Here is a 25,043-nt window from a genome sequence, read left to right as displayed (position 1 = left end):
GAGAGTCCAGCGGAGGGCTACAAGGATGGTGAGGGGACTGGAGCATCTCCACTACGAGGAGAGGTTGAGGGAACTGGGCTTGTTCAGCCTGAAGAAGAGAAGGCTGCGAGGGGACCTTATAAATGCCTACAAATATCTGAAGGGTGGGTGTCAGGAGGATGGGGCCAAGCTCTTTTCAGTGGTGCCCAGTGACAGGACAAGGGGCAATGGGCACAAACTGAGGCACAGGAAGTTCCGTCTGAACATGAGGAGGAACTTCTTCTCTCTGAGGGTGACGGAGCACTGGAACAGGCTGCCCAGGGAGGTTGTGGAGTCTCCTTCTCTGGAGATATTCAAGACCCGCCTGGACAAGGTCCTGTGCAGCCTGCTGTAGGTGACCCTGCTTCGGCGGGGAGGTTGGACTAGATGACCCACAGAGGTCCCTTCCAACCCCTACTATTCTGTGATTCTGTGATTCTGTGATTCAGTGCTTGTTTCCTTGCAATGAAAATAGGGATAATTATGTTTGCTTGTAATGCTTGTACATGACGAGATCTCTCTGTCTTTACTAATCCCAGAAATTGTAATATGTCCTTTGCAATTACTCCCAATTTATGTTTTGTCCAGGCAATGAAGAAATATTTTTTTCTTATAATTCATGCATTTGTTTTGTACATATATGTTTATATCTCTGTATTGAAACTCCTCCAGTACAACACTTTAAAGTACACAGTATAAATCTCAGCAGCAGGAAATCTTAGTAAAACATCTGACTGTATAATCCATCTGTCCTGACCAGTTCTCATTCATTAGGAGTCTTTTATGATCAACATCTGGTAGGATTAGGCTGCCCTGAACAACAAGGATTTATCTTGCAGTACTTACATGAAGCTTTAGTAAACCAAAAGGTCATTGGAAATATCTATTAAAAGCAAAGTAGTATGATTAATCTAAAATTATTATTTATTTTATAACTGGCAGAGTTAGAATTAAATGAGTGAACTGTGCCTTTAAATGTATAATCTGAACCCTGATTTGAATCGTTGATCAGTGGAGACCCCTGAATCCAAACTATCGTTAGATTGACAATTCATCAGCAATGTTGCCTTTCTTTACCATTTACTGGGGAAAAAAGGATAAAATTGCCTTGATAGAAATGAAATATTGTGGTCAAATGGATGCTAGCTAGTTACTGTTGGTCAGCAGGTGCTCACTGAAGTAAGCAGTGTCTGTTCACCTAAAACAAAATCACTGTGTGTGCAACTTTTGTATCCCTGTGAGGTAGGGGATTATCTATATTTTTTATGCAGAGAATCATCATACAGGAAGTAGAAAACATGCCAATAGCTGAAAGCCAATGTCAGGGCCCGGAGAGCACCAAAAGCCCTTTCTGACCCTGACCGGCCCCCAGAGGGTCCCCCCCCCTCCTCCCGCCCATGACCAAGGACCCCTTTTCCGCTCAATGATGCTGTCTCTCTCTCTCCATGGCAGCCGTGCCTGGCATGGGCCTGTTGGTTTGGACCCATTTCCTGGCTTGTCCTCAGACCTATCTTGTCGGTACGGACCTGGCCAGCAGCCACAGGACTGTGTCTCACCCTGGTTACTCTCACCAGACCCGATCCCGTCCCAGCCTCATGGATGGACTGCCCTTATCACTGTGAACATGCCTGCAGGTCTAGCCTCATGGCTGAAGCTGTCTGTTTCCCCTGAGCCTGTCCGACTCCCCTTGCTGGGGTGCTGGCTGGTGAGGAGGTCCCTGCTCTGGGGCCTGTGTGATTGCACTCTCGCCCCCTTCCTTAGGGAGCAGCCAGCCAGTGATGCTCCCCAACATTCGCTTACTTTCCTTAAACCTACATCCATCCTTCCTGATACAGTCCACAAGAGTGTTGCACACTTGGTCCCATCTAGAATAGTTTGTTTTTTTTTACAGCCCATTTAGTCACTCTGTCTACTCTCTCAGTTTTCTGGAGATTAAAGAAATTAATTTCTTCCTTGGCAATGCAAGTTCTTGGCTCCTCAAAACCCCTGTATTTCTTCCTTCACAGGTGCAGGGTCAGGGACTTTGTTGTTTGCCTCTCAAACATCACTGAATTTGATACAACAGCTATGAGGTAGGCAAGTACTACTGCCATCCGCTTCACAGAAAAAAGATACAGCCAGACTTGGTAGCAGACTTTAAAATCTTATTTAGGTCATAAGAGCTGTATGACAGAGAAACTCTGGCAGAACAAGGGATAAAAGACAGTTCTTTTGCGTCTCATCCATTGCCTCAAGCAACAAGGCTATCCTTTTCTTCCTGCAAATGCATCCCTTACACACGATATAAGCCCTTCAGTTTTTGGAGTTTGCTGCTGAGTAAACGTATTTGCACCCCAGTTGTTTTTGAAGTTGACCACATAAATCTATTAAATATGTAGTGTGGTGAAATACTGATTTCATCCAGCTTTGTACGCAGAGCAGTGTAAAAACTCTTTTTTGTTTTCTGTGAGGGAAGCACTAGGGTCTCTAAGCAGTGGCCTGTGAAACCTTCCAGGTTTATAGATGATTAGGTCTGGAAATCCCTGTTTGGGAAAATGAAATGTTGATGTCTTTAAAGTGCGTAAAATTTCTATAAAGAGACATAGAGCTACAACCTTCATTAAACTGTTAACAAGGGACTAAAACCACATGAAATTATACTACTTCTGTGTTGTAAGTCAGTGCAAGATTTACTTAGGGACTGCAGATCCCCACCAGAGCTCAGAGCTTAATGCAGTTTTGTTACAACTTTCTACAAGAGTTTTCTTCAGTTGACATTATCCTATTCTACACAATAAAGAAGCAGAAGTATAGTATTTTAGAATTTTCTTTACTCAGAGTTGGTGGAATGAAACAATTACTGCTGAGCTCTAAAACTGCTTGTACTCCTGGTGATACACTTTCCAGGACTGCAAATATCTGCTAAAACAAAACATGTAGCATTTTGTACTCTGAGTTTCACAAATTTAGTCCAAAATTACAACATTTGCTAGAGGAGTTGGCAGCTCTAGAACTGAAGGCGAGGCTTTGCGAATTCTCCCGTTGGACCCAAAACCATATCAGAAGATTCTGTAATTAAATTTATCTGAAAGAAGTGAAGAGCTTCTGTAGGAAGGAAACCACAAGTTTCAAATCTGTGAGATTACAGAATCACAGAATAGTAGGGGTTGGAAGGGACCTCTGTGGATGATCTAGTCCAACCTCCCTGCCAAAGCAGTTTCACCTAGAGCAGGCTGCACAGGACCTCGTCAAGATGGGTTTTGAATATCTCCAGAGAAGGAGAATCCACAACCCCTCTGGGCAGCCGGTTCAGTGCTCCGTCACCCTCAGAGGGAAGAAGTTCTTCCTCATGTTCAGAAGGAACTTCCTATGCTTCAGTTTGTGCCTGTTGCCCCTTGTCCTGTCACTGGGCACCACAGCAAAGAGTCTGGCCCCATCCTCTTGACACCCATCCTTCAGATATTTGTAAGCATTTATAAGGTCCCCTCTCAGCCTGTTCTTCGTCAGGCTAAACAAGCCCAGCTCCCCCAGTCTTTCCTCATAGGAGAGATGCTCCGGTCCCCTCACTATCTTCATAGCCCTCCGCTGGACTCTCTCCAGTAGTTCCTCATCTTTCTTGAACTGGGGAGTCCAGCACTGGACACAGGACTCCGAATGGGGCCTTACTAGGGCAGAGTAGAGGGGGAGGAGAACCTCCCTCGTCCTGCTGGTCACACTCTTCTTAATGCACCCCAGGATTCCACTGGCCTTAGAATCATAGAATCATAGAAAGTTTTGGGTCGGAAGGGACCCCTAGACGCCATCTAGTCCAAGCCCCTGCAGCGAGCAGGGACACTGCTAACTAGATCAGGTTGCTCAGAGCCCTGTCCAACCTGGTCTTGAATGTTTCCAGGGATGGGGCCTCCACTACCTCTCTGGGCAACCCATTCCAGTGTTTCACAACCCTCATTGTAAAGAATTTCTTCCTTATATCCAGCCTAAACCTACCCTGTTTTAGTTTAAAACCATTACCCCTCGTCCTGTCACTGCTGTCTCTACTAAAAAGATTGTCCCCATCTTTCCTATAGGCTCCCTTTAAGTACTGAAAGGCTGCAATCAGGTCTACCCCCAGCCTTCTCTTCTCCAGGCTGAACAAGCCTTCTTGGCAACCAGGGCACACTGCTGGCTCATGGTCAACTTATCATCCACCAGCACTCCCAGGTCTCTCTCCACATAGCTGCTTCCCAGCAGGTCTGCCCCAAGCCTGTACTGGTTCATGGGGTTGTTCTTCCCCAGCTGCAGGACCCTGCACTTGCCCTTGTTGAACTTCCTCCGGTTCCTCTCTGCCCAACTTTCCAGCCTGTCCAGGTCACGCTGAATGGCAGCACAGCCTTCTGGTGTATTCACCACTCCTCCCAGTTTTGTGTCATCAACAAACTTGCTGAGGGTACTTTCTAACTCTTCATCCAGGTCATGGATGAATAAGTTGAATAAGACCAGGCCAAGTACTGACCCCTGAGGACACCACTAGTTACAGGCCTCCAACTAGATTCAGTGTTGCTGAAGACAACCCTCTGAGTTCTGCCATTCAGCCAGTTCTCAATCCACCTCACTGACCACTCATCCAGCCCACACTTCCTGAGCTTCCCTAGGAGGATGTTATGGGAGACAGTGTCAAAAGCCTTGCTGAAGTCAAGGTAGACAACATCCACTGCTCTGCCCTCGTCTACCCAGCCAGTTATGCCATCAAATATATTTAGAAAGCAAGAAAAGAACCTGAGGATGGTGACAAAAAAGTGTGCAAATAGGAATCAAAGAGTGGAATATGTAGTGGAAACACCCCCACAACAGGCACAAGATGAGATTTGTCAGACTAGTGCTTATAGCACTGAAAGGGGGAAAAAAAATTGTCTTCTAGAAAAATAATATAAATCTTGTAAATTCTTATAAATCTCCTAATATCTTGTTGTGATAATTGGAAAGAACCACCTTTCTTTTCACAAAATCTCCACCACAGATGCATCTGAAAAGCATCTGATATCCAATTATGACAGTGAAGAGAAAGCATTTCCAAAATTTCTGGCACCAAATCTGATAAGATGTGTCTTTTGGGAGTTTAATGGGTAGTTCAGTGAAAAGTCTAAGAGCCTGAAAGTGGCAGAGTAGTGGAATTCTTGCAGATGGGGCAGGAGGGTGTTAAAGAAATTTATGAGTTTCTGAATTTAAATAAATGTAGTTCAGAAAAAAATTAATATGGAATTGAATACCTCAGTTGCAAAGTTCATGGTCAGGTTCTGAAGGCAAGAAATCAAAGCAAGTCAGTAGACAGTCTGAAATCTAATCAAATACCAGCCTTGTGCCCTTCACTAAAGCTTATCTGTAAGTGTTATTTTATTTTAATAATATTAAAAGTGTATTTTTTATCATTTTTCTGATGTTAATAGTGGTCTAATTTGACTAAAATGTGTTATGTGAATCAGCTGTTTTCTACTCAGATCAGATGAGTAATGTTAGTCTAGTCTCCCTGAGATTAAAAGGACTAGAAATGGCTCCAGAAAAAAATCAAGAAAATATCGGAAAAGCAAACCTGCAACTTAAAATTTTTTTGTTTTAGAGAAAAAGATAGGACGGTATGGGGTACAAGCATATGACAAGCTGTATGCCTTTGGAAAGTACAGCTCTCTTAGCTAAGGAGAATTTTAATTTTTGTAAGTAACATATGACAGTTTTAGTGAACTTTTGTACTAGGGAGAAGGATTTTGGACTTTAGCTAAGCTATGATCAAGAGAAGTCTGTTTTCTTTTGTTATCAGTGACAGTTTGTTTCAGAAAAGCAATTTTTCTTTGTATTGAGAAAGATCTGTATCACAAGGAGCAGTTAATGGTGTTGCTGGAGTTAAAATATCTATCATTCTTTTTACCAGTAGACTAGCAGAAAAAGGAGTCACTACTGATCATTTTTTGTCAGTTAATATATTTTCACAGAATGCACTTAAAAACTGGGTGTATAACATCACAAAAGGATGCAGGATATAATTCAAATCTTGGTGAACTGACCATTCTGACTGTTTCTTCTGTAAAATAAAATAGTTTTTAATAAAATAAGTATCTATATGTCTACTTGTTTTAATAATTGTGAAAGGTTATCATGTAAAAATATGTCTTAGTAATTTTAAAGCATTACTAAAAGGGATAAGAAGAAGCAGATGCCATGAAAGAAGTAATTAAGGCAGCCAGTGTAGTAATGATCTTGAGGAAATACTTTATTGGTCAACCAAGAAACTTGGTAAGATGAACTTAAAGGGAACAGCAAAGAGGTGGAATGCTGTTTGAGGATCAATTAATGCAATCACTACATTGTAGAAACCAGATTATGCTTCTTTGTAATGAAGAAAGTTGCAAAAGCGCAAAATTAGTCTTAACGTTCCTCTTTTGTACCAAAAACTGAGTTGCTGTTTGACAGTTAAGCAGCACACTGAAAAAAATAACCGAGTTGCATGGTAAATGTGAAAGTGTGAAGTACACCCAGCAGAACCACTAATATGCATAGACTGGGAGGATACTCACGAACATATATTAAAGAAAGGCTGAAGGATTACTGAAGAGAGGAGTTTGTCTTGAAAGCAAAGTTACCAGTGGAACTCAGAAGCCTCACCTGTGACCTTTCCCGTACCAGTGCATCCGCTTGCTTTTATTATATACTTAGGCATGAGTGTCTTTCAGCCCAGGAAATTTTTCAATAGCTGGGTCTTATTTTTGCATGGATAAAATGTCTTCTCGTTGTATAAACTTTGTGGTTATTTCAGTTCAAATGGAGAAGTTCCTACTCCCCAAGGGCAGATACCACTTCTTTACTTGAACATGTCACTGTATATGAAATATTTTCAGATTGTTTTGAATGAGCTGTGCTTCTCTCTCAGAAGAGGTGAAGGAAAAGGACAGTTGGGAGGGAGATTTAAAATGTGTAATTGCTACATCCCACAGAGAGCATCACTGGAAAGTTTCGGCATATGATTTATACACTTATAAATTTTCTTGTTTAATATCGTATATATTGCTTTTCCGTGTATTGTATTTTCTCCATTTGCATTTGAGATACCTGTTTTACACTGTGATTTGCTTCTCCTGTGTCTGATATAACACACAAAAAAGACAATGAGTGCAATGAATGTGCTCACAATTTTATTAAATTAAAATTGGTGTGCTGCTTTCTTCATTTCAAACTGCAACCATGTTATCTCCAGTTAAAATTATTTTTGCTCATCTACTAGGAATAGTAATGTGAAATTCTGTTTTTTCAGTCATGTTGCTGGAGGAAAACCAGCAATGATTAAGACAGAAAAGCTTGAAGTAGTTATAAGGAAAAAAACCCTAAATCTGTAAACCAGATTGTTTTGTATGTTGTCTGGCTTCTTTGTGCTGTTAGGCAGCTCAAAGAGGAGAGAGTCTTGCCACTAGAAAAAAACAGGTGAGAAAATCTGTTGATAGGTGGCTGCTTATGTCACCTTTAAACAAACCGTTCCACTTGCTGCCCCATGCAGAGAGATGCATGCTTGAAGAGAGGGGAAGGGCACAGAGGAGTTCCTTAAACTTTACCAGACCCTAACTGACATAAATTTAGCTCTGCTGATTCATGCTAGGACCAGCTGATGGTGGTTTCAAATCAGCCCTCAGCACTGAGAATATGTAAGGGTTACCTTGAATGAGTCTATTCTCTTTACACAGTCTCAAACATCACTTTGGCTACTGGAAAGCTTTTGGTCTTAACAGTGCTAGATATGCACAAGAATTGTCCATTGCCATGATGGAAAGTGGGAGACCACTGTGAACTTTTTGTCACAAGTAGTAAAGCTCTTTATGTAGTACACCTGTTCATAGTAGATTACGGTTGTAAAAGAATAGTGTCTTCATCAGATTTTAGGCAAAATAGGAAAAAACCCATGTGGGTGCATATATCATCCTTGAGATCATTGCTTGTCATTACAGTGATAAATATAGTCCATCTGTTTCCTTCTCACTGAGTCTCAGTTCATTAGTTTGCCTTTTTCTCAACTTCTGACAGGTGAGGAATGATCTGACTGGTGTCCTGTATGGTGAAGACATCGAAATTTCAGATACTGAGAGTTTCTCCAATGATCCTTGCACGAGTGTAAAGAAGCTAAAGGTATGTGCTGCTGTTTGAGTAATAAAGTTATGATTATGTCATGGCATTGGATTTAAGTATTTTTTCATATGAAGAAGGCTATTTAAACAAAATTTGCGTAAGAAGACACACAGCTACATTCTGTTGCATAGTAAGGTTAACAAATCGCATTTTGAGGGGCTAGTCCTGCTTACATCAATGAATGTCCATGCGTATAGTAAATATTTTTGTAGTTCTTGACAAGGACACAAAGTAAAGCACGTTGTTGTTGTCTTGTTTGTACCTAAAGCACCAGTCTTACTGAAAGCTCTTGAGATTTGGAACCAGAATGCTTTTAAGGTAAATCATCATGTAGAAAAAGCATCGAGCATCTTTCCATTAGCTTCGTTACATATTTTAGATTGAATTCTTTGCTTATAATCATCTGCATTATTTCAGATGAATCTCAGAAAAAAAAAGGAAAAATTGATTTGATAGCATAATAACTTACTATTTTTCTCTTACTATAATGATTTATTAGGTTCCTGGTATCTCGTAATATTAAAGTTATATTTTAACATTACCATGCAATGCAAACAACAATAAACTAGATAGGAGATATGAATCTTAAACTGCATATGAACATGAAAAAATGATTGAAGAGCAAGAGCAAGCACTTTTAATTGGTGAAGATAAAATCGTTGCTGGCATCAAATACTTATGACAGACCATCAAAGCCACAATCCTGCAAATACTATGATATGTGTAAAATGGATTTAAAAAAAAAACCTACTAAACTGAATGGTATCAAAAAACTACAATTAAGGCAAGGATATCAACTGTTATAACTCTAAGCCACTACTGAAGCTAACTGGAAAAGGTCTGAAGCATGGTAAAGTAAGCGTGCTTTATTATTCCCACAGTCTAGAGATGCAAGTCTGAATGTTTAAAGTATAAATAGATAAAGATTACGTTTCTAGGAAGCCTTTTGTGTCTGTCCAGTCTAAGCCAGTTTGCATTTCCTATCTGGGGTTGAAAAGATTCCAGTACATGTTATCAGTAAAGACCACATTTTTGACAAGGTCTTTAACCCTGGCATCAGAAAACTAACAATTCTGAACGCAGAGCTGTGTCAACCAATGGATGACGTAATAACAAGAAAAAATGTATGTAGACATGTACATTTAGGCTGAAGGTTAGAAGCAGCAATGAGTTTCTAGCCTTCCTGTGTGCCAACAACATGCTGTTTCTTTTACAGGGAAGACCAGAACACTCTATCATTCAATATATTAAAGTTATCTCTCGATTTCTTTTTCAAAACAAATTACTACAACAGTAAATAAGAAATTATATAGACAATTGCTTATTATTAACAGGAATAGAGGGTTACTTGTCTTTAGGTACATATGTCAGGCAGAGATTAGCTATCCAATTCTGAAAATGTTCATTCCTTTCTTCAAGATGTAAATCTATAATAGGTAAACTGCTATGTGCTTATGTACTTGTGATTAAAATAGACATAAAATAACTTTCCTTTTCATAAACTTAGTTTAAGTTAATGAAATTAATGATGATGCAGTACAAAATAGAAATACCTGGTTTGATTTACAGAAATAATTTTTCCAAGTAACATCTTAACTTTTACTACATTGGCTCCAGACGCTGAATCACAGTTGGAAAGGAAATTCAGGATTAAGGGTATCTTTATAATTCATTTTTATGTTCAGAGAGAGCGATGTTGGAGGATATGTGTTTGTACATCAACTTAAATGTTTAAAAATTCTAAGCATGCACAGGCAAATTCTATGAGCAATAACAGTTCTGCTTCCAACTTTCTTCTATCTTTCACATAGGACAAAAAAATTGCAATATATGAATTCCAATTCAACTAAACCATTTCCATCTGATTTCTCAGATACAATGGTGTTTTGGATACCGACCGAACATGATCTTTCATTCTAACAGTCAAGATAATTAAATTTTAAAATTTTGGGCTGGGAACAAGTTTGGATGCAGCCTCAATCTAAGTGATACGCACACTAATACAGGCATCAGCAAGTTTAGCCAGTGTGTTGTGATGGTGGGAGCTGACATCCTCCAATTCACCTTCACTGTCAGTCATTCCATAGCTAAGTTCAGAGGCTCGTCTATAGTTCTTCAAGTAGGCATCCGGCGTTTAGAAGGCAGAACATGTGTATAGCTCTATTGACAAAGTTACCCAGCTTTGAGTAGATTTATTGATAATGTCTTGACTGTCAGATACATGGTAGAGAATATGACAGAGTATCTCAGCTCTTCAATTTAGATATATCATAAAGAGCCTGCCAAGACATTGACTTTTCCTGGCAGATGAGATATTGTAGCAATCCTTCTCTGGAAATCTGTGTAATATAACATGTTATAGTGTTATTCATTAGAAATGAGACAGATTAAAATCTGATCACAGAAGGGAAGCTCTGCAAGCTGAAAAAAAAATAGCAGCCTATTCCAGCGTAATGTGCATCACTCAAAAATTCTGAAAAGACTGAAGAGTGCCTCGTATCTGAGGATGTTAGAAATGGCAGTGAAGGAGAGAAGTTGTTCTTCTTCCCTCAGTGGAGCATCTTAGATGTCTTGATCCTCGCTGTCTTCAGGGTTTATACTACGCATCTGCCGGTAGTACCAAAGACAATTTTTATCTGGTGGATGAATAGTATCCTCACCTATAAGAAAGAAAGAAAGAAGGGAGCAAGAGAGTCATTAATTCTTGAGGCTATTCTTCATTTATAAGACATGTTTTTATGGAGAGTCCACCACAAATGTGGGTAAATGAAATGTAACTGTTCTTCATTTTCTCGTTTGAACTTTAGTCCATATGGGAACATATGTATTGCTTACTGAAGGGCAAAGCTTAAATGCTGATACTGCTACTCTGATCTCTGAGAAGAGTAAATATGACAGCTCACCATATGGCAAATGGTCTAAACATTGGTCTTTTTATGTAAGTGCAGTTTTGAGAGTTTCCTTCCCCCTGGGATGTTTTTAATCATCTCATAGATCACCTACCTAGTTCCATGAATTAAAAACTCTTCTGTCAAATATGCTTTAGCTCCATGCAAGCAATTTACAACTCTATGAGAAAGAAAGAGTACTTGACACTTGCTGGGATCCAGTGGGTGAGTTCTTTAATACCTACAAGACAGTTACACCGTGTTAACTTGCGTCAGTCCCATGAGGGTTGATGTAAAGGAATGGTGTATCCTTGCCAGGAAATCATGCTGATTGATAGTCAGTTAACAGTCTGACTGAAGGGGGGAAAAATTATGCTCCAGTAAGTGTCTGATGTATCTCTTTGCATCAGACTGTAATGTGGACATATACCCTGACCTGTGAGCACTGAAATGAACCCAGCTCTGATAAACTTCAATGCACACTTCTCTATCCATCCAGACAAAATCTCTGCAAGGAATATGAGCTATGTCCAGTTGCAAGAATTTGAAGCTGCAGTGTCTTTTGTGCAGAAAAGAGCCAGCAGACCCAAGCCTGGCATCAAATGGATCTGGGCTGATTTACCATGTTGAATGCAATTCTTTAGGAATAAATTTAGGGAAGAGTGTGGAGTGGGATGCAAAAAGCAGAGCTGGAGAGAAAGAGGCTTACTGAAGAGTGTGTCATTGCACAGAGGAATAATGTCATGCATGGAAGAGAAAAGACGTACAGACTTTCCTGAATTAGTTTGTTTTACATGTGTTCTAGTGTACAATTCTTTTGTTACATGACTGCATATAAAATTTTCCACTCTTCCTAAATGCAAGCCACGAAATCTCAAACACTGCAGCTCACAGCATCATATTGATAGCTGGGTGGTTATAAACAGGACGAATCTTTTGTGATTTCCCATACATGACTAAACAACCAGAACTATCTGTTGTGTTCTTCATGATGCAACTTTGTGAAGCTGGCTAAAGAAAAAGATATTCAGCTATATATTCACTGTCAGCTTGACCCTGCGAACCCATACTCTCTGCTTAACCCAGCAACATCCCTGTCTCATTCCAGATCTTCATCCCAGTCTGACGTTCCATGCTTACCCAATGCTATGTTCTGCTTCTCTGATTTCTCATCTTTGTCTAGATTTTCTTCTGGGCTTACTTTCTGAGATTGCAGTTGTCCTAACTGTAATTGTCTGTGAACCTTCCTATTTGCCATACTCTTGAACAGTACTAATCCTCTCTCCCAAGCCCCTTATTCAATACTGGTCTCAATCCTGCTGCTACCTCTCCAGCAGTTTGCTCCATCTTTGCCTAAAAAGTGTAAATACTCATTACTCAGATTCATTATTGGGTCTGTCTCTCCTTCCCATGTGCCCTTTTTTCTCTCACTGGTTCCTACCTCCAGTCACTTTATTTGCTGACTATCACGCATTATCCTCTTGGATCCATCTCTTTGCCAGTACTAAACGTATGTGGACTGTGATTTTCCCCATCCCTCAAAGGGTTAACAGCTGGACAAATGTTGAGGAGAACTAGGGATTCATATTCTTGTCAGAGAAACCTTCTTTTGCTTAGCATATTGCACATAAAAAGACATGGGAAAAAACATTTTTAAGGTTATAACCTCAAAGTCTTTGGAAAAAAACCAGAATTCATCTTTCTTTTGCTGTAGTCTTCAATGGCACTTTAAAGGAAGAACTCATGACCTATTCTTTAATAAGTGGTAATAGAACATTTCTTTTGATCTTCTTCAGTCAGTTTGTGGTTGGATACCATCCAAATCTTTTAGTGAACACAGACATGTTGATGTCCTCCTTACTGTACTGAGTGCTTCAAAAACAGTAATTTATGTGTTTACATGGAAACTCATTAATTTAGGCAAAAGAACATTTGGGTATTGCATCTCAGCTCGATCATACATCCCAAGGATACAGAACATCAGGGATCGTCAAGTTCTAGAGCAATTGCTGATCTTTGAACTTGGACCCTGTAGATTTCTAGTTGAGCTTCGGTGATTCTCAACTTGGTTTGGATGTGGTTCTCACAGTTTGCAAATTTCCTGCTCTGGCATTGGAAGCTCAGCTCATGATGGAAGCGGAGGTTGCAGCCTGACAGAAAATCCAAGAATCAAGAAAATCTTGAAATCATTAGTCAGATATGAAGATGATCAGACATTCAGAACTGGGATCTGCTAACAGCTGGACAAATCAGCAAATACATCCTTTTGCTTGGGTGCCTGAAGAGCACAGTATGTTTGAAAATAGGATTGACTGTCAGTGTTGGAATGGGTGCTCTGCTGTGCCTTGTATGAAAAACATTTTCAAGATGAGTTTCTTGAGTACCTGTTTCCTTGCATGCCTGTAGACAAAAGGAATTGTAAAGCCACATATTCATGTGTCTGAATGTGTCTGAGTGCTACTTCCAAACTAATTGCACGATGGTGTTAGTGTAAGACAATCCTTGCAGACAGTAAGGTTATTGAATGGGAGAGGATGGGGCGGGGGGGGAGGAGGGTGAACTGTACAGGTTTTGTACTGCTTTACAGTAAAAAAATAATAACTGTGGGAAATGTACTCTGGTTTATGGGATAATCAGGTGGAAGTAATGTCTTAAGGCATGGTACCACATACCACAGCCACTGCACCTTCAGTCTGAAGGTTGTTGCATAGCCAGTGGGCATCATAGTTGCACATACACTATACAGTTACTCTCTACAACCTGCCTACAGTCTCTGGTGCTCTAAAACTATGAGGCGGCACAAGTGCTGTTTTTTTTAAAATTGGTTCTTATCATTATAAAATTAAAAAAATTTATTCAATTTTAAGTTTAATAATTTAATGGTGTGTCATTTATTTTTTAACCAAACTTTGCTACTCTTATTTTGAAACATTCAATCTGCATTTTTATGTTCAGAGAGGTCAAGCAATTTAATCGGAGTTCCAAGAGTGGTCAAAATTATTTTTAAAATGTGAAAAATAAAAATAATGAATGAGGGGATATTTTTCTGCAGAATTGCTAAATCCATTATTGTCCTTACAAAACTATTATACTATTGCTGTAATTTGTGTAATTTGTTTGTTTAGTTTCATGTGACCTTGTTAGATTTAAAAAGAATCTAATCCACTTCATTAAGATTCACATTACTGATCTGCAGCTGAATGTAAAAATAAAGAGAAGGAGACTTCCTGAAAATACACAGGTTCAGAATGAGCAAAGCATATTACATTCTTTCTGACTTTAACCATTCTAAGAGTGATACTAATTTCATGGATTTAATTGTAGAAACATTTAGTGTCTTTTTGCACTGTCCATCATAATATTTTCTGCTGAACAGAAAATAAACATCAAAATTATCTAAACTGAAAATCTTTGATAAATTGATTTAATTAAAACTGAAATGTTTTTTTCCACTGAAATTCACACTGAATCATCTGTTTCTTTTTTCTCTGGAGAGGGGAAGAGCCATTAGTAATTCTAACCAAGTGTTTTATAAAAGAAATGAAAAATTAGATTTGCTCAACCTTTTGCCGAGATATCAGCTTTTGTGAGAAATAAAAGGTAATATTAAGTCATAAAAAGCTATCTCTTGTGTGTTTTATAGATGTTAGCAGCAATTTTTCGCATGAGAAAAAAGCTAGCCCAGTTCCTGAAGAAATATTTTCCTGCATGTGCTCCTGAACTTAGGAGTATTTTCTTAATATATTTCAAAGTAAGAAAGTAAAATGATATCTCTTGACTTCAGTCATAGATTCTTAAAGTGTGATTTTTTTTTTTTTTATTTTGATGTGTAGAGGTGGAAGTGAAGAGGAGGGATTGGCATTGTGTTATAGTGACTGTAAAGATGTTGTATGAGTAAAACCTCTAAAAATTACTAAAGCAGGCATAATATCAAGGCATTTTATCTCACTTAAAAATCTCCAGTCTCTCAACTTTACAGCATTAGTTTATATAAGCAGTGATTTTCAGCTGGTTTTAATATGCAAAATTTTTAAAGAAATATTGAAAGGGATCAAAAGAATATTTGATACTTTAGTGTTATTTACTAGTAATATTTGACAAGGTAAACATTACAGTTTTATTCTCATTAGTGCTTAATCATTTTCTTCAAACACCTCAGCTGCTCTCTCTTGCAGTATTTCAAGTTCTTGAACTTGCAGAAAGTGGAATAGTTCTGAATTAATTTGGCTGTCTGCAGCTGTAATCTGTGCTAACTCTCTACACGATTTGAATGGCCATCTGATATGGTTTCTGGAAAGGCTGTGACTGTGTTTGACTGCCACGTATTTTATTCAATCTGCAGGGTAATGATGTTCGGATAATCCTTGGCCAGTTTGATGAGGAAATGGCTGTGAAAGTTTTCTGCTGTGTAAGTAAATATATTTAATTGCATATCAGAATAAAGAATGTGTTGCATTTGAATAAAAAATACATTTGAGCATAAACATTTCTTCATGGTGTTCAGCTCTGTCAAGGTTTATATCATCAAGAGAGGTTACACATGCTTAGCTCCATTTCTGTTTCAATAAAATACTTTATACTTGACTTCAGTGGAATTTAGGCATGGACTGTATGGTTAACTACTTCTTATTGCTTTCCTGTAGTGGAATTCAGTGCCAATCGAGCTTGAGCATTTCTCTTCGTGTCAGATCTAGGGAAATGCTTGTATATGTAGCAGCAGATACAGAGAACTGCAAGAAGTGACTCTTGTCCAAGAGTTGTGTTCTTGTGGCAATGTCTGCATGTATGTGCTTTTGCATGTTTTCTTCTGAAAAGAATAAGAAGTTCAAGCAGTTCCTATAGATGTTAACTAAGCAATCCTAATAATTTCTGCTGCTTAAAATGTTGCTAATTGTACAGATGTCATGCACTTTTGACGCTGTACATTTTACATGTTTTACATGAAAGGAAATTTTGATTTGTAAAAAATAAAGTGTTTTGAATTAAAACAATTCTGCTAAGACCAGCGTGCATAAAATTCCCTATCCTCTCCACTTGTTTGTGTGTGTGAGTGTGCTGCAAACATGCACAATGTGATCGTCATTGAAAGCAGGATTAAAATGTGATCTTTATCTGTACCTGCTAAAAAAAAAAAAAAAAGAAATCCCAAACAGGCAGATTTTAGTGGTCTAAATTTTGTATTGGTATTGAGTCCTTAGTCTAAATAACCAGATTAATCCTGTATGAACCAAGAACACAATAAAGATAATGGAAAAGCAATAATGATTGCATCTAAATTTCAGAGGGTGTTTTTTAGTGTTCACTTAGAGACAAAGTTACCTATCCAAGCAAAGAAAGGAAAGGCAGAAATTCAAAATCTGTGCGCTACATGTGCCTCAGCCACATGTTGGCTCTTACTCAGCAGCTGTCCCCATTGCTGGCAAAATTTGGAAAGGAGATTGTAGAGTATATTTGGAAGAAAAAATATCTGTTTGCATCCAAAAGGAAATGGAAAGCATTATTTTCTTTTTTATTCTTCTTATCTCTGATCGGTCTTTGTGTATAGATCTTTTTGTTCCCGCATTTAAATTGAATTGACAGATATAATCTCCCATTTTTCCATTCCTGGGAGAAAGAATGGTCCTTCTGTGGCCCAGCTCCTCCTCAGATCTGTTGTGGTTGGGCTACTTTTCACCAGCTGAGGGGTCCCAGTCAGAACTCCCAACCCAACGTAAGCCAACAGATTGGCCTTGCATAAGACACTGCCCTTAGTATCTACTTGCCTTTCTCTACAATCCTTTTCCAAGTCCGTGTGCCTGTGAGGCCACTGAAGAAATCCTAGAGGTCCTCAGAGGGGCAGGATGTCCTCTTGTCTGCACCGCTCTAGTCTGAAGGATTTCGGGTGGGGGATGTCTCTTCCACACAAACGTCTGGTGCAGCTTTCTGCCGCAAGGGTTTGGTATGAACTTGGGAAGCATGCATAACTCTGAGAATTTTAAAGAGTGATGGCTGCTTCTAAAATACATTGGCGTCAAAAATAATAAGGTGGATTTTTCTGGAGCCTGGAGAAATCTGAGAGATCAAGTATTTAGGCTTGTATAAATGTATTTATGTGAGAGTTTCAGCAGGAGACTGAATGCAGGAGAGGGCAGTTCAGAGTAGGTCATTTATACATTAATGCACTACAATATGTCAGTAAGCTTTTTATTAGTCATAAAATATATTGTTGACTCATGCGCTCCTACAGTTATGTGTCTAAGAGCACAATACTTTAGATATGTCAAGTTTTTTAGCCCCCTCCCCCAGGTGTGTCTTCAGACAGGTTTCACTTGTGATTGTCGTATTTTGCAGGGTGTCTGTCAGTCAGAGATAGGCTTTGGGTATGTTAAAGGAAGGTGCTACTGTGCTGTGCAAGATATTTTTATTTCTGATTGTGGTTATAACCGGACTAGTTTTTGCTAAGGATTTATGTGGGTGGGAAAATCTCTAAAGTCTGCCTCAGTCTTGTGTCTGGATTCAACAGTCATACGCTGTGAGGTTTTCTCAGGACATCCATTGGAGTTTATATGCTCATTTTCATTTTGCCTGGCTATTCCCCCACCCCCCAAACACACACACATGAAATATGCGGAGCACGTAAAGAGAAATGGACTAAAAGATATTCTAATTCAGTGGCAAACTTTAAAAACATGACGGGACGAACTCAAGCCAAAGTAAATGTTAGCAGGTGTTTCCTACAATGATTTAAAGAAGCTTAGCTATTCATTTAACACCAGTGTCAAAAGCAGTTAGCAATTTTAATTCTATTGGAAATCTTAGCTTTCTACTGTTGTTTTCACCTCAGTGGGATGAATGTGGTATTTTTTGTGGAATAGAAATTAGAGCATTTTGCTCAAAACTTAACACTTCAACAATCAAAATGATCAGCTGTGTTGGATAGACATAATTTTTTTTCATTTTCAATTGGATTAACACAAAATTGCATCTTCCCAATGAAAACTACAGTTGTGCAGAAAATTTCATTTAAAAAAATTGTTAGTGGGAATTTTTCCAACATACTATCTTGGAGCCATAGAGATAATGCAGTATAACCATGCACACATCAAGACTGATGTCTAGCTGATACAATTATTTTTCTGAAGACAATTAAAGAAGATGACTATTATGTAGGTCACTGCATGAGCTTTAGGTGGCTCTTTTAGTAAACTTTTAATATTAATAACAGTGTTTAAGAATAACTAAAGTCAGGCTTAATACTGTCTGGGCACTGGACTGAACGCTGTTCTTGAGCTGACAGTTTTACTACTGAATCTCTGTTTTGGATTTAAAGACACTATTGATTTTTAATGAGAAACATATGGAGGTTCATTGCAGTTCAGGAGTTTATAGGCATTCACGTAGAGGTGGGATGTAGGATGTGTCCATGCTGTCATGTTGGAAACATGATAGATATTCAATGGCAGTAAGGTTTTGCAGGCCCGTTTGAACAAACTGCTAGTAATTGTTTACTACACATGGAAAGATGTCTTACCGAAATGCATCTCTTTGTGGATTCAAACAAGAATGAAAAGTTTAAGAAAATGAAACAAATCAGTCTCACAAAGGACTCTCCAGAACAGTTCCCTGGCTGCGTGACAGTAACTCCTGGCTTTGCAGCCTAGACAGGGCATGTGGGAAAGATTAGGAAGACATACGGCTACTTTATGCTGTTCTGTTGGTACAAAGCACTTGTAAACCTGCTTCACCTTGCTCTTGTGTGCTGACAAATCTTCCCATTAGAAACTAACACCTGTAAGAAGTGGTCTGTGTGCATTCAAACAGTTCAGCAAAGATCCACATATTTCTAGGAAATGTGTCTTATAAGCATCATAATAACCTTCCTTTAGCAGAATCAACAGGAGGAAATGGTGGCAAAAAGCATTATTTTGAAATAAGTCTTCTGGAACCCAAACACTGAAATGTTCAACACTCATGACAGTGCTGTCACTAGAAAAATGACTGCATGGCCACGGCAGTCAGCTTTGGAGGAGCTGATTTTGTTCCTTCTTTTGCCCTCCCCAGACTACCCTTCAAGCTCTATCGTTCCACCAGGTCTCAAATGAAGAACTGCCAACTCTTAAAGTGTTAGTTGGTTTTGTTTTTTTTTAAACCAGATTCTTGCAGGAATGTGAAAGATTCAGTGCAACCTTGTTGGGAATGATCCCTTGTTTCTAGGATGGAATTTCTGGCTGTTTTGAAACTTTTTAATTTTCAGTCCATATCCCAGGACATTTACAGATTATGCAGGAAACAGGCTCAAGTGGTTATGCAATCAGAGAATTTCCAACAGCTCAGATTTCAGAACTGTTCACAGCCAATAGTTTCCTGCAACACATGATTTGATACTTTAATCTCTCTAGCAGGAGAAGCTACAGAAGATTGTTCTTCTCTAAAAGCACTATTCTCTCTCAATTTGTGTCCTCAGTGATTTGAAAACAGTCAAATAAAAGACACTGTGTCACTGAAAGGTCTTGAATGACCTAATTGTGTAATGGAAAGCCTTTTAGACATCAGAAAGTATTGCAGGATGGGATGTTTTGCTTGTAGGTGAACCTGGGATGCAGTGTCGCCATAGCTGCAGGAGCACTGGAGGTGGGCAGGAGGGCAAAAGCACATGTGCTTCTGGAAAGGTAGAATTAATGAGCAGAAGAAGAAAAATGTGTGTGGATTGTGGAACAAGTAAGATACGAAATGCAAGACACTGAGTTTCAGACAGAAGCGTGTTCAAGCAGCATTGTATACAAATGTATGAAATTTGATTTTGGCTGAACAAAAGCTCCCGCAACCAGCAGCTAAACAAATCTGCTTTGTGCACAATGCATTTATGAACTGAGTTGCCACCATTACAATAACCTTCACAGATTTAAAGTCCAATTTTAATTTGGGTATTAACATATTTAGGAGGCTGTCCTATTTCATATTTTTTACTATTCATCTTTTTTTATCTGGTAGGCTTTTGGTATGATCTTTGGGATACTTTTCAAAATGGTTATGTTCTGAATGACTAATATGTCCTGTCTGCATTCTCATAATTTCCTCCTGCTGTAACATATTCTTCTGTAAATATGTAGCAGTTTTCCAGTTAAAAGCTCTAAGGTTGCACCCTGTTATTTCTAAAACTTTTTGTCTCATAAGTATGTCTTGTATTTCCAGTATTGCTTATATTAGGAGCCAAAGAAGCATGAAACCTGCTGCTTTGAAATGGAGTCTGACTGAAATGTCAAAAGAAAAATATCTAGTTACAAGACAGTGAAACATCTGAGATCAAATTTGCGAATTTTATCCTAAAACACTCTTCACGATGGAATAGAATATCTATTGTGAATAGATCATCTTTTAGGCACAACAGCATGTGTGCCTGACTAATAAAGTATTTCTGTTTCCTGTTATATGTATCTTCTATGTATTGAAAGAAGATAACCACCATCTCAGTATCTTGGCGTACAATGAACTGTATTCAGTATTCAAACAATATAGAATTTCACCTGAAGAAATTTCTTCCTGAAAAGAACGAAATCATTGAGACTTGCTTGCTTTATCAATTTACTATTGATTCATGCTCCTCAAAAGAAACTGATTACTTAATATCCCTGCGGTCTCCTTTTCTCTGTTTTAGCATGGTGACAGAATTCACATTTGCAACATTGTGATTTGATATTGCCTAGGATCCAAATTTTCTTGTTTAATCTTGCCCTATTTTGTGTGATCTTTAGGATGGTATTAGGATGATAATAATTTAGTTTAGTTTATTAGGATGATAATAATTTAGCAGTAGCATGGTGGTCCTACCACTCATGTAATAGTTGTGCTATTGAGAATTTTTTATGCCAATGCTGTGCCGTCTGCCAGTGTTCCTCTTTATCTTCCCCTATTTCAAAATCCAGTATTTTATTTTTCTGTTTTTGAATAAATATTCTATTGAAAGCAAATAGGTTTTAGTACATTCTCTTCTCATGACCTGAATTTTAAAGACAGGATTCTTCAAGAATGGAGTCTTCATTGTTTGCAAGTAATTATTCTAAACTGTTCAAAGTACTTGTGTATCCCTCAATTATGCCATAATTTCATTAATAATGGAAAAAACATGAACAGAAAACAATTAATTTTATATTCACTATGCCTATTACAATGTCTGTTAACTTTTCTACTTTTCTTTCTTTGTAGGCTTATGATGAAGAAATGTATGGCAGCAAGTACCAGTGGATTATTCCAGGGTGGTATGAAAACCTTTGGTGGGAATCCTGGATTAATTCCTCACAGTGTCTCAGCAAAAATCTTCTTGCAGCAATGGAAGGTTATATAGGAGTGGATTTTGAGCCTCTCAGCTCAAAAATTATAAAGACTATATCTGGAAGGGTTAGTATTTTCCCTCCAACTGTTTTATTATATAATTAGTAGTCTCACAAGTGTCTTGACACAGCAAAGCACAGGGGAGGGAGGTGAAGCTGAAGGGTTCTTCTGTAAAGAGAGCTGGCAGTCATAAGGTTATTCTCATCTTTCCACTGGTTAGCAATTTTTATATATTTGGAAATCAATTCCAGTTCGCTGCAGGGTAAGGAAACAGTAAAGTCTCTTGCCTGAAATCTCTCCTGTTCTTTCTTTAAGAACATTATACTTAAATGTACAGTAAAGCTTGAATTATAGTCTGCAATGTCACGTGCTGCATCATATCAAGTTAAGTAGTTGAGCACAGAAACACAAATCTTTTATGTTTAACCCAAATCCTGCAAATGGCTAATTTCACTGGTGATTTGTGCCTCTTGAAATTCAGGATCAGGGCGTGTTTTAAATATGTAAGTATGTGGTATTTCCACAAAGTACACAACATGTTATCACAGAACAAATGCATGCAAATTTTGGCCAATGAATAAACATGCTAGTTTTCTCCTTTTCACCTTTTTTTACTTGTCTTTCGTGCCTTGCTGAGTAAGCACAACAGACAACTTTACAAAAAGTCAGCTCATCATAAGACAGCACGCCACCAAGAGCATAGTGAACTTGTAAAACATAGACAAATTGCCACTCGTATAACTTCACATTATGCAAATAGTTGCCCAAGTAAAGGTGATTTGATTTCCATTAACCTATAAAGTGTAATCAGACCACTAATTTTCACGATACAGACTTCTTCCCTGTTCTAGAGTTATGCCTTACCAGTGTGCTGGTAGCTTTGGTTGAACTGAAGCCTTTTCTACAAAAGCAAAATAACCCCAGTTGTCCTTCATGCAGAAAAGCAGAACGATTGCTTTTCAGTCTCTCTGTCTCCTAGATCTCCTACCTGGTCTCACCATCAGGTTTGTAAGTCAGGCAGCACACATTTCTTCTTTAATGTTTGTTTTGACAGTCTTTTCTGTATTACTGATGCGCATCCCTAAATTGGAGCGTGCAGTTCAAGGTGTAGGTTTGCACCCAAATCTGTAAAATATTCAGTATTGAAGTAAACCTGAAGTTTTTCTCTTCTGCAGACTCCACAGCAATATGAAAAGGAATACAATGCTAAGCGTGGTGATGGACAATCTAGCAAATTTCATGGTTATGCCTATGATGGAATATGGGTGATTGCTAAGACTCTGCAGCGGGCAATGAAATATCTCAATGCCACCAACAAGCATCAAAAAATTGAAGATTTTAACTATACAAATCACAGACTTGGCAAAATTTTTCTGGATGCTATGAATGAAACTAACTTCTTTGGAGTAACGGTAAGTCCCAACCAGATAATTTTTGGGGTGGAGGAGACTAGTGATTTCAAGTCAGTAGCTGAAGCAGCATTAAATTTTACTGCTCTTGAAAAAGAAACACAGTTCTGTATGTCTTGTATCTTCAGAGCTTCTACTTGATCTTAAAAATTAATCTGGTTGCCTTGAGACTCTTGCTCATTACAGTTCTCTGATGCCAAGGGATGACACTGTACAGTTCCTTGGTTATCAGATTTTTAAGCATGCATGTCATTTGAATTAGCAACTCGGAGTAGTCCCAAGGGAACCACAAGTGTTGCAAGCTGCAGTGACCTTTTAAGTGACTGTTTTAGCAGTTGAGGAGTAGCAGGAACATGATCTGAAAACACCACCTATTTCCCTCCATCATTTATTTCTGGTAATGGGTTATAGTACACTAATGTCTGCACCTTCAGTGCTATACATCCTAGATATTTTTACAACACATTTCAGTTGCAATTGAAGTTTATGAAGGATTTGTATTTTTTTACAGTCAAGTACAAAGCACATTGACTATGACTTAAGAACTGGTCACATACAGTAATAACCTCATTCTGTTTTCAGTTGCAGCAGTGCAAATTCATAGTAATTTTTTTTTTTTAAATTGGCATTGCTGCTAGTTTTTAGCAGAGTAAAACAGGCAATAGGAGTGTGCCCCTAAAACTTCTTAATTACTTAACTGTATTTGAGGCAATGGCAGTCAGAAATTAATGGCACCTGTGTGTTCAGGAGTGTGTAGAGCCGTACTCCTTGACCGAGAGACAAGAACAGACTCCATTTCAGGTAGAATGGCCTTCACAGTGTCTGGTAGTAGCAAATGAGAAACCTACTGGAACACACTTTGCTAAGCTGTGTACTGGGGCAGCAACATGGGTAGATAAGGAAATCAGTGTCCAGTAAATGTGTATTTCAGTGGTGGCCAGAGCGAGTGCTTTTAGACACCTCCCTGCAGCAAGAGCATGCAAAAGGCTGGCAACATTTCTGCCACGGTGCAGCAGCTTGTCGGAGTCTGTCCCGAAGTTAATTTAAATTGTCTTGGATATCTGTTAACCTCAAAACACATTGAAGTAGCAGAAGTAAGGTTGTCATGCATGTCACAAGGTGGTTCAAGAAGGAAATGCCTGTGTATAGACATCAACGAGTGCAGGCTCAACTGTTTGGTGTCCTTGTTAATTGCTGAAGAAGCCTATATTTTGTATCACAGTACAATTGAAACTAATTTAGGATTTGTAAGTAAAATACAGTCACATGGGAAGACAGTACTAGAATTTAGACTTAGAATTTAGTTGCCTGTACAATAGGAATTTTGCTTTCTTTTTATGCTGAACTTGACTGAAATTTTCAGTAAAAGAATTGTGCAGTTCTGGGGTATCCTGTTGCATCCATAGCAGGATTGAATCTTTGATATAACTTTCAGTCAGTAGCAGCTATAAACCAGACTCTGCAGGGACGCAGACATCTCTAAGTTATTTCAAGTACAGTATCTCTCATCGTGGTTGAAATAGTACATTGCTATGTAGCTCCTTTTCTTTTTTTTTCCTTTCCTTGTCTTAGCCTTTTTGCCTGTTGCTTAGTCTTGACAGCCGATTACAGTAAAATTGATAGATTTCATCAGCACTGCTTAATTGTCCTCCCCCACCCCAAAACCCCTAAGATGAAGAAGGCTCTTGTTTAGTAGTTTCAGAGACACCAGCAAAACCTCACATATAAGCTGCATCCCTTTAGGGAGGGAATGAATCAAAGCTTCACCAACCGTATTCAGCTGTGTTTACTTACTTTATTCCCTCAGGTATACGGTTTTTTAAAGAAATTACTGCATATTATTCACTGCATTTAGTGCTTGTCTGGGGCACTTGGTAAAACGTTTCTTTTTAAGATTGGTCTTCCAAGTCATGGTGACAATGCACAGCCCAAATCTAGTATTTGCAAGGATCATGCTTCTTTTTCCTATAATACGTTCACAAAAAACATTTTAATCAGAAAGTTACGGAGAGAAGAAAATCTGTAGCAGCTACACTTTCATAGGATATAATTAAAACAAACAATACTCAGGTTTTTCCAGACAGTGTGAGGAAGAGTTTTATAACAGATATTAAAAGTTTTGCATTGAAATGTTCAGAAAGTTGAAGGAACAGATTGATTCTTACCAGAAATATTTTAAAACTTTTTATTCTTCAGCCTAATAAATTGCTGTCACTTGTGACCTAATTTAAAACTTTCAGTGGAACAGAAGTTTTAGGTCTTGGTCTGCCAAATCTCATTTTAATATTTTTTCTCTAGA

General features: G+C 38.5%; 1 protein-coding gene across 1 annotated transcript in view; it reads left to right on the top strand.

Annotated features, from left to right (window-relative positions):
- GABBR2 (gamma-aminobutyric acid type B receptor subunit 2) overlaps window positions 1–25,043 on the top strand; it is a 497,433-nt gene that overhangs the window by 222,463 nt on the left and 249,927 nt on the right. The window contains exons 4-7 of the mRNA XM_075416661.1: window positions 8,038–8,139; window positions 15,370–15,435; window positions 21,210–21,401; window positions 22,511–22,747. Coding sequence (XP_075272776.1) covers window positions 8,038–8,139; window positions 15,370–15,435; window positions 21,210–21,401; window positions 22,511–22,747 — 597 coding nt within the window. The remainder of the gene's footprint in view (window positions 1–8,037; window positions 8,140–15,369; window positions 15,436–21,209; window positions 21,402–22,510; window positions 22,748–25,043) is intronic.

The sequence above is a fragment of the Opisthocomus hoazin genome, chromosome 3, assembly GCF_030867145.1.
Source record: "Opisthocomus hoazin isolate bOpiHoa1 chromosome 3, bOpiHoa1.hap1, whole genome shotgun sequence".
Lineage (NCBI taxonomy): Eukaryota > Metazoa > Chordata > Aves > Opisthocomiformes > Opisthocomidae > Opisthocomus > Opisthocomus hoazin.
The sequence above is the reverse complement of the archived record's forward strand: the minus strand, read 5'-3'. Positions and strand labels throughout refer to the sequence as shown.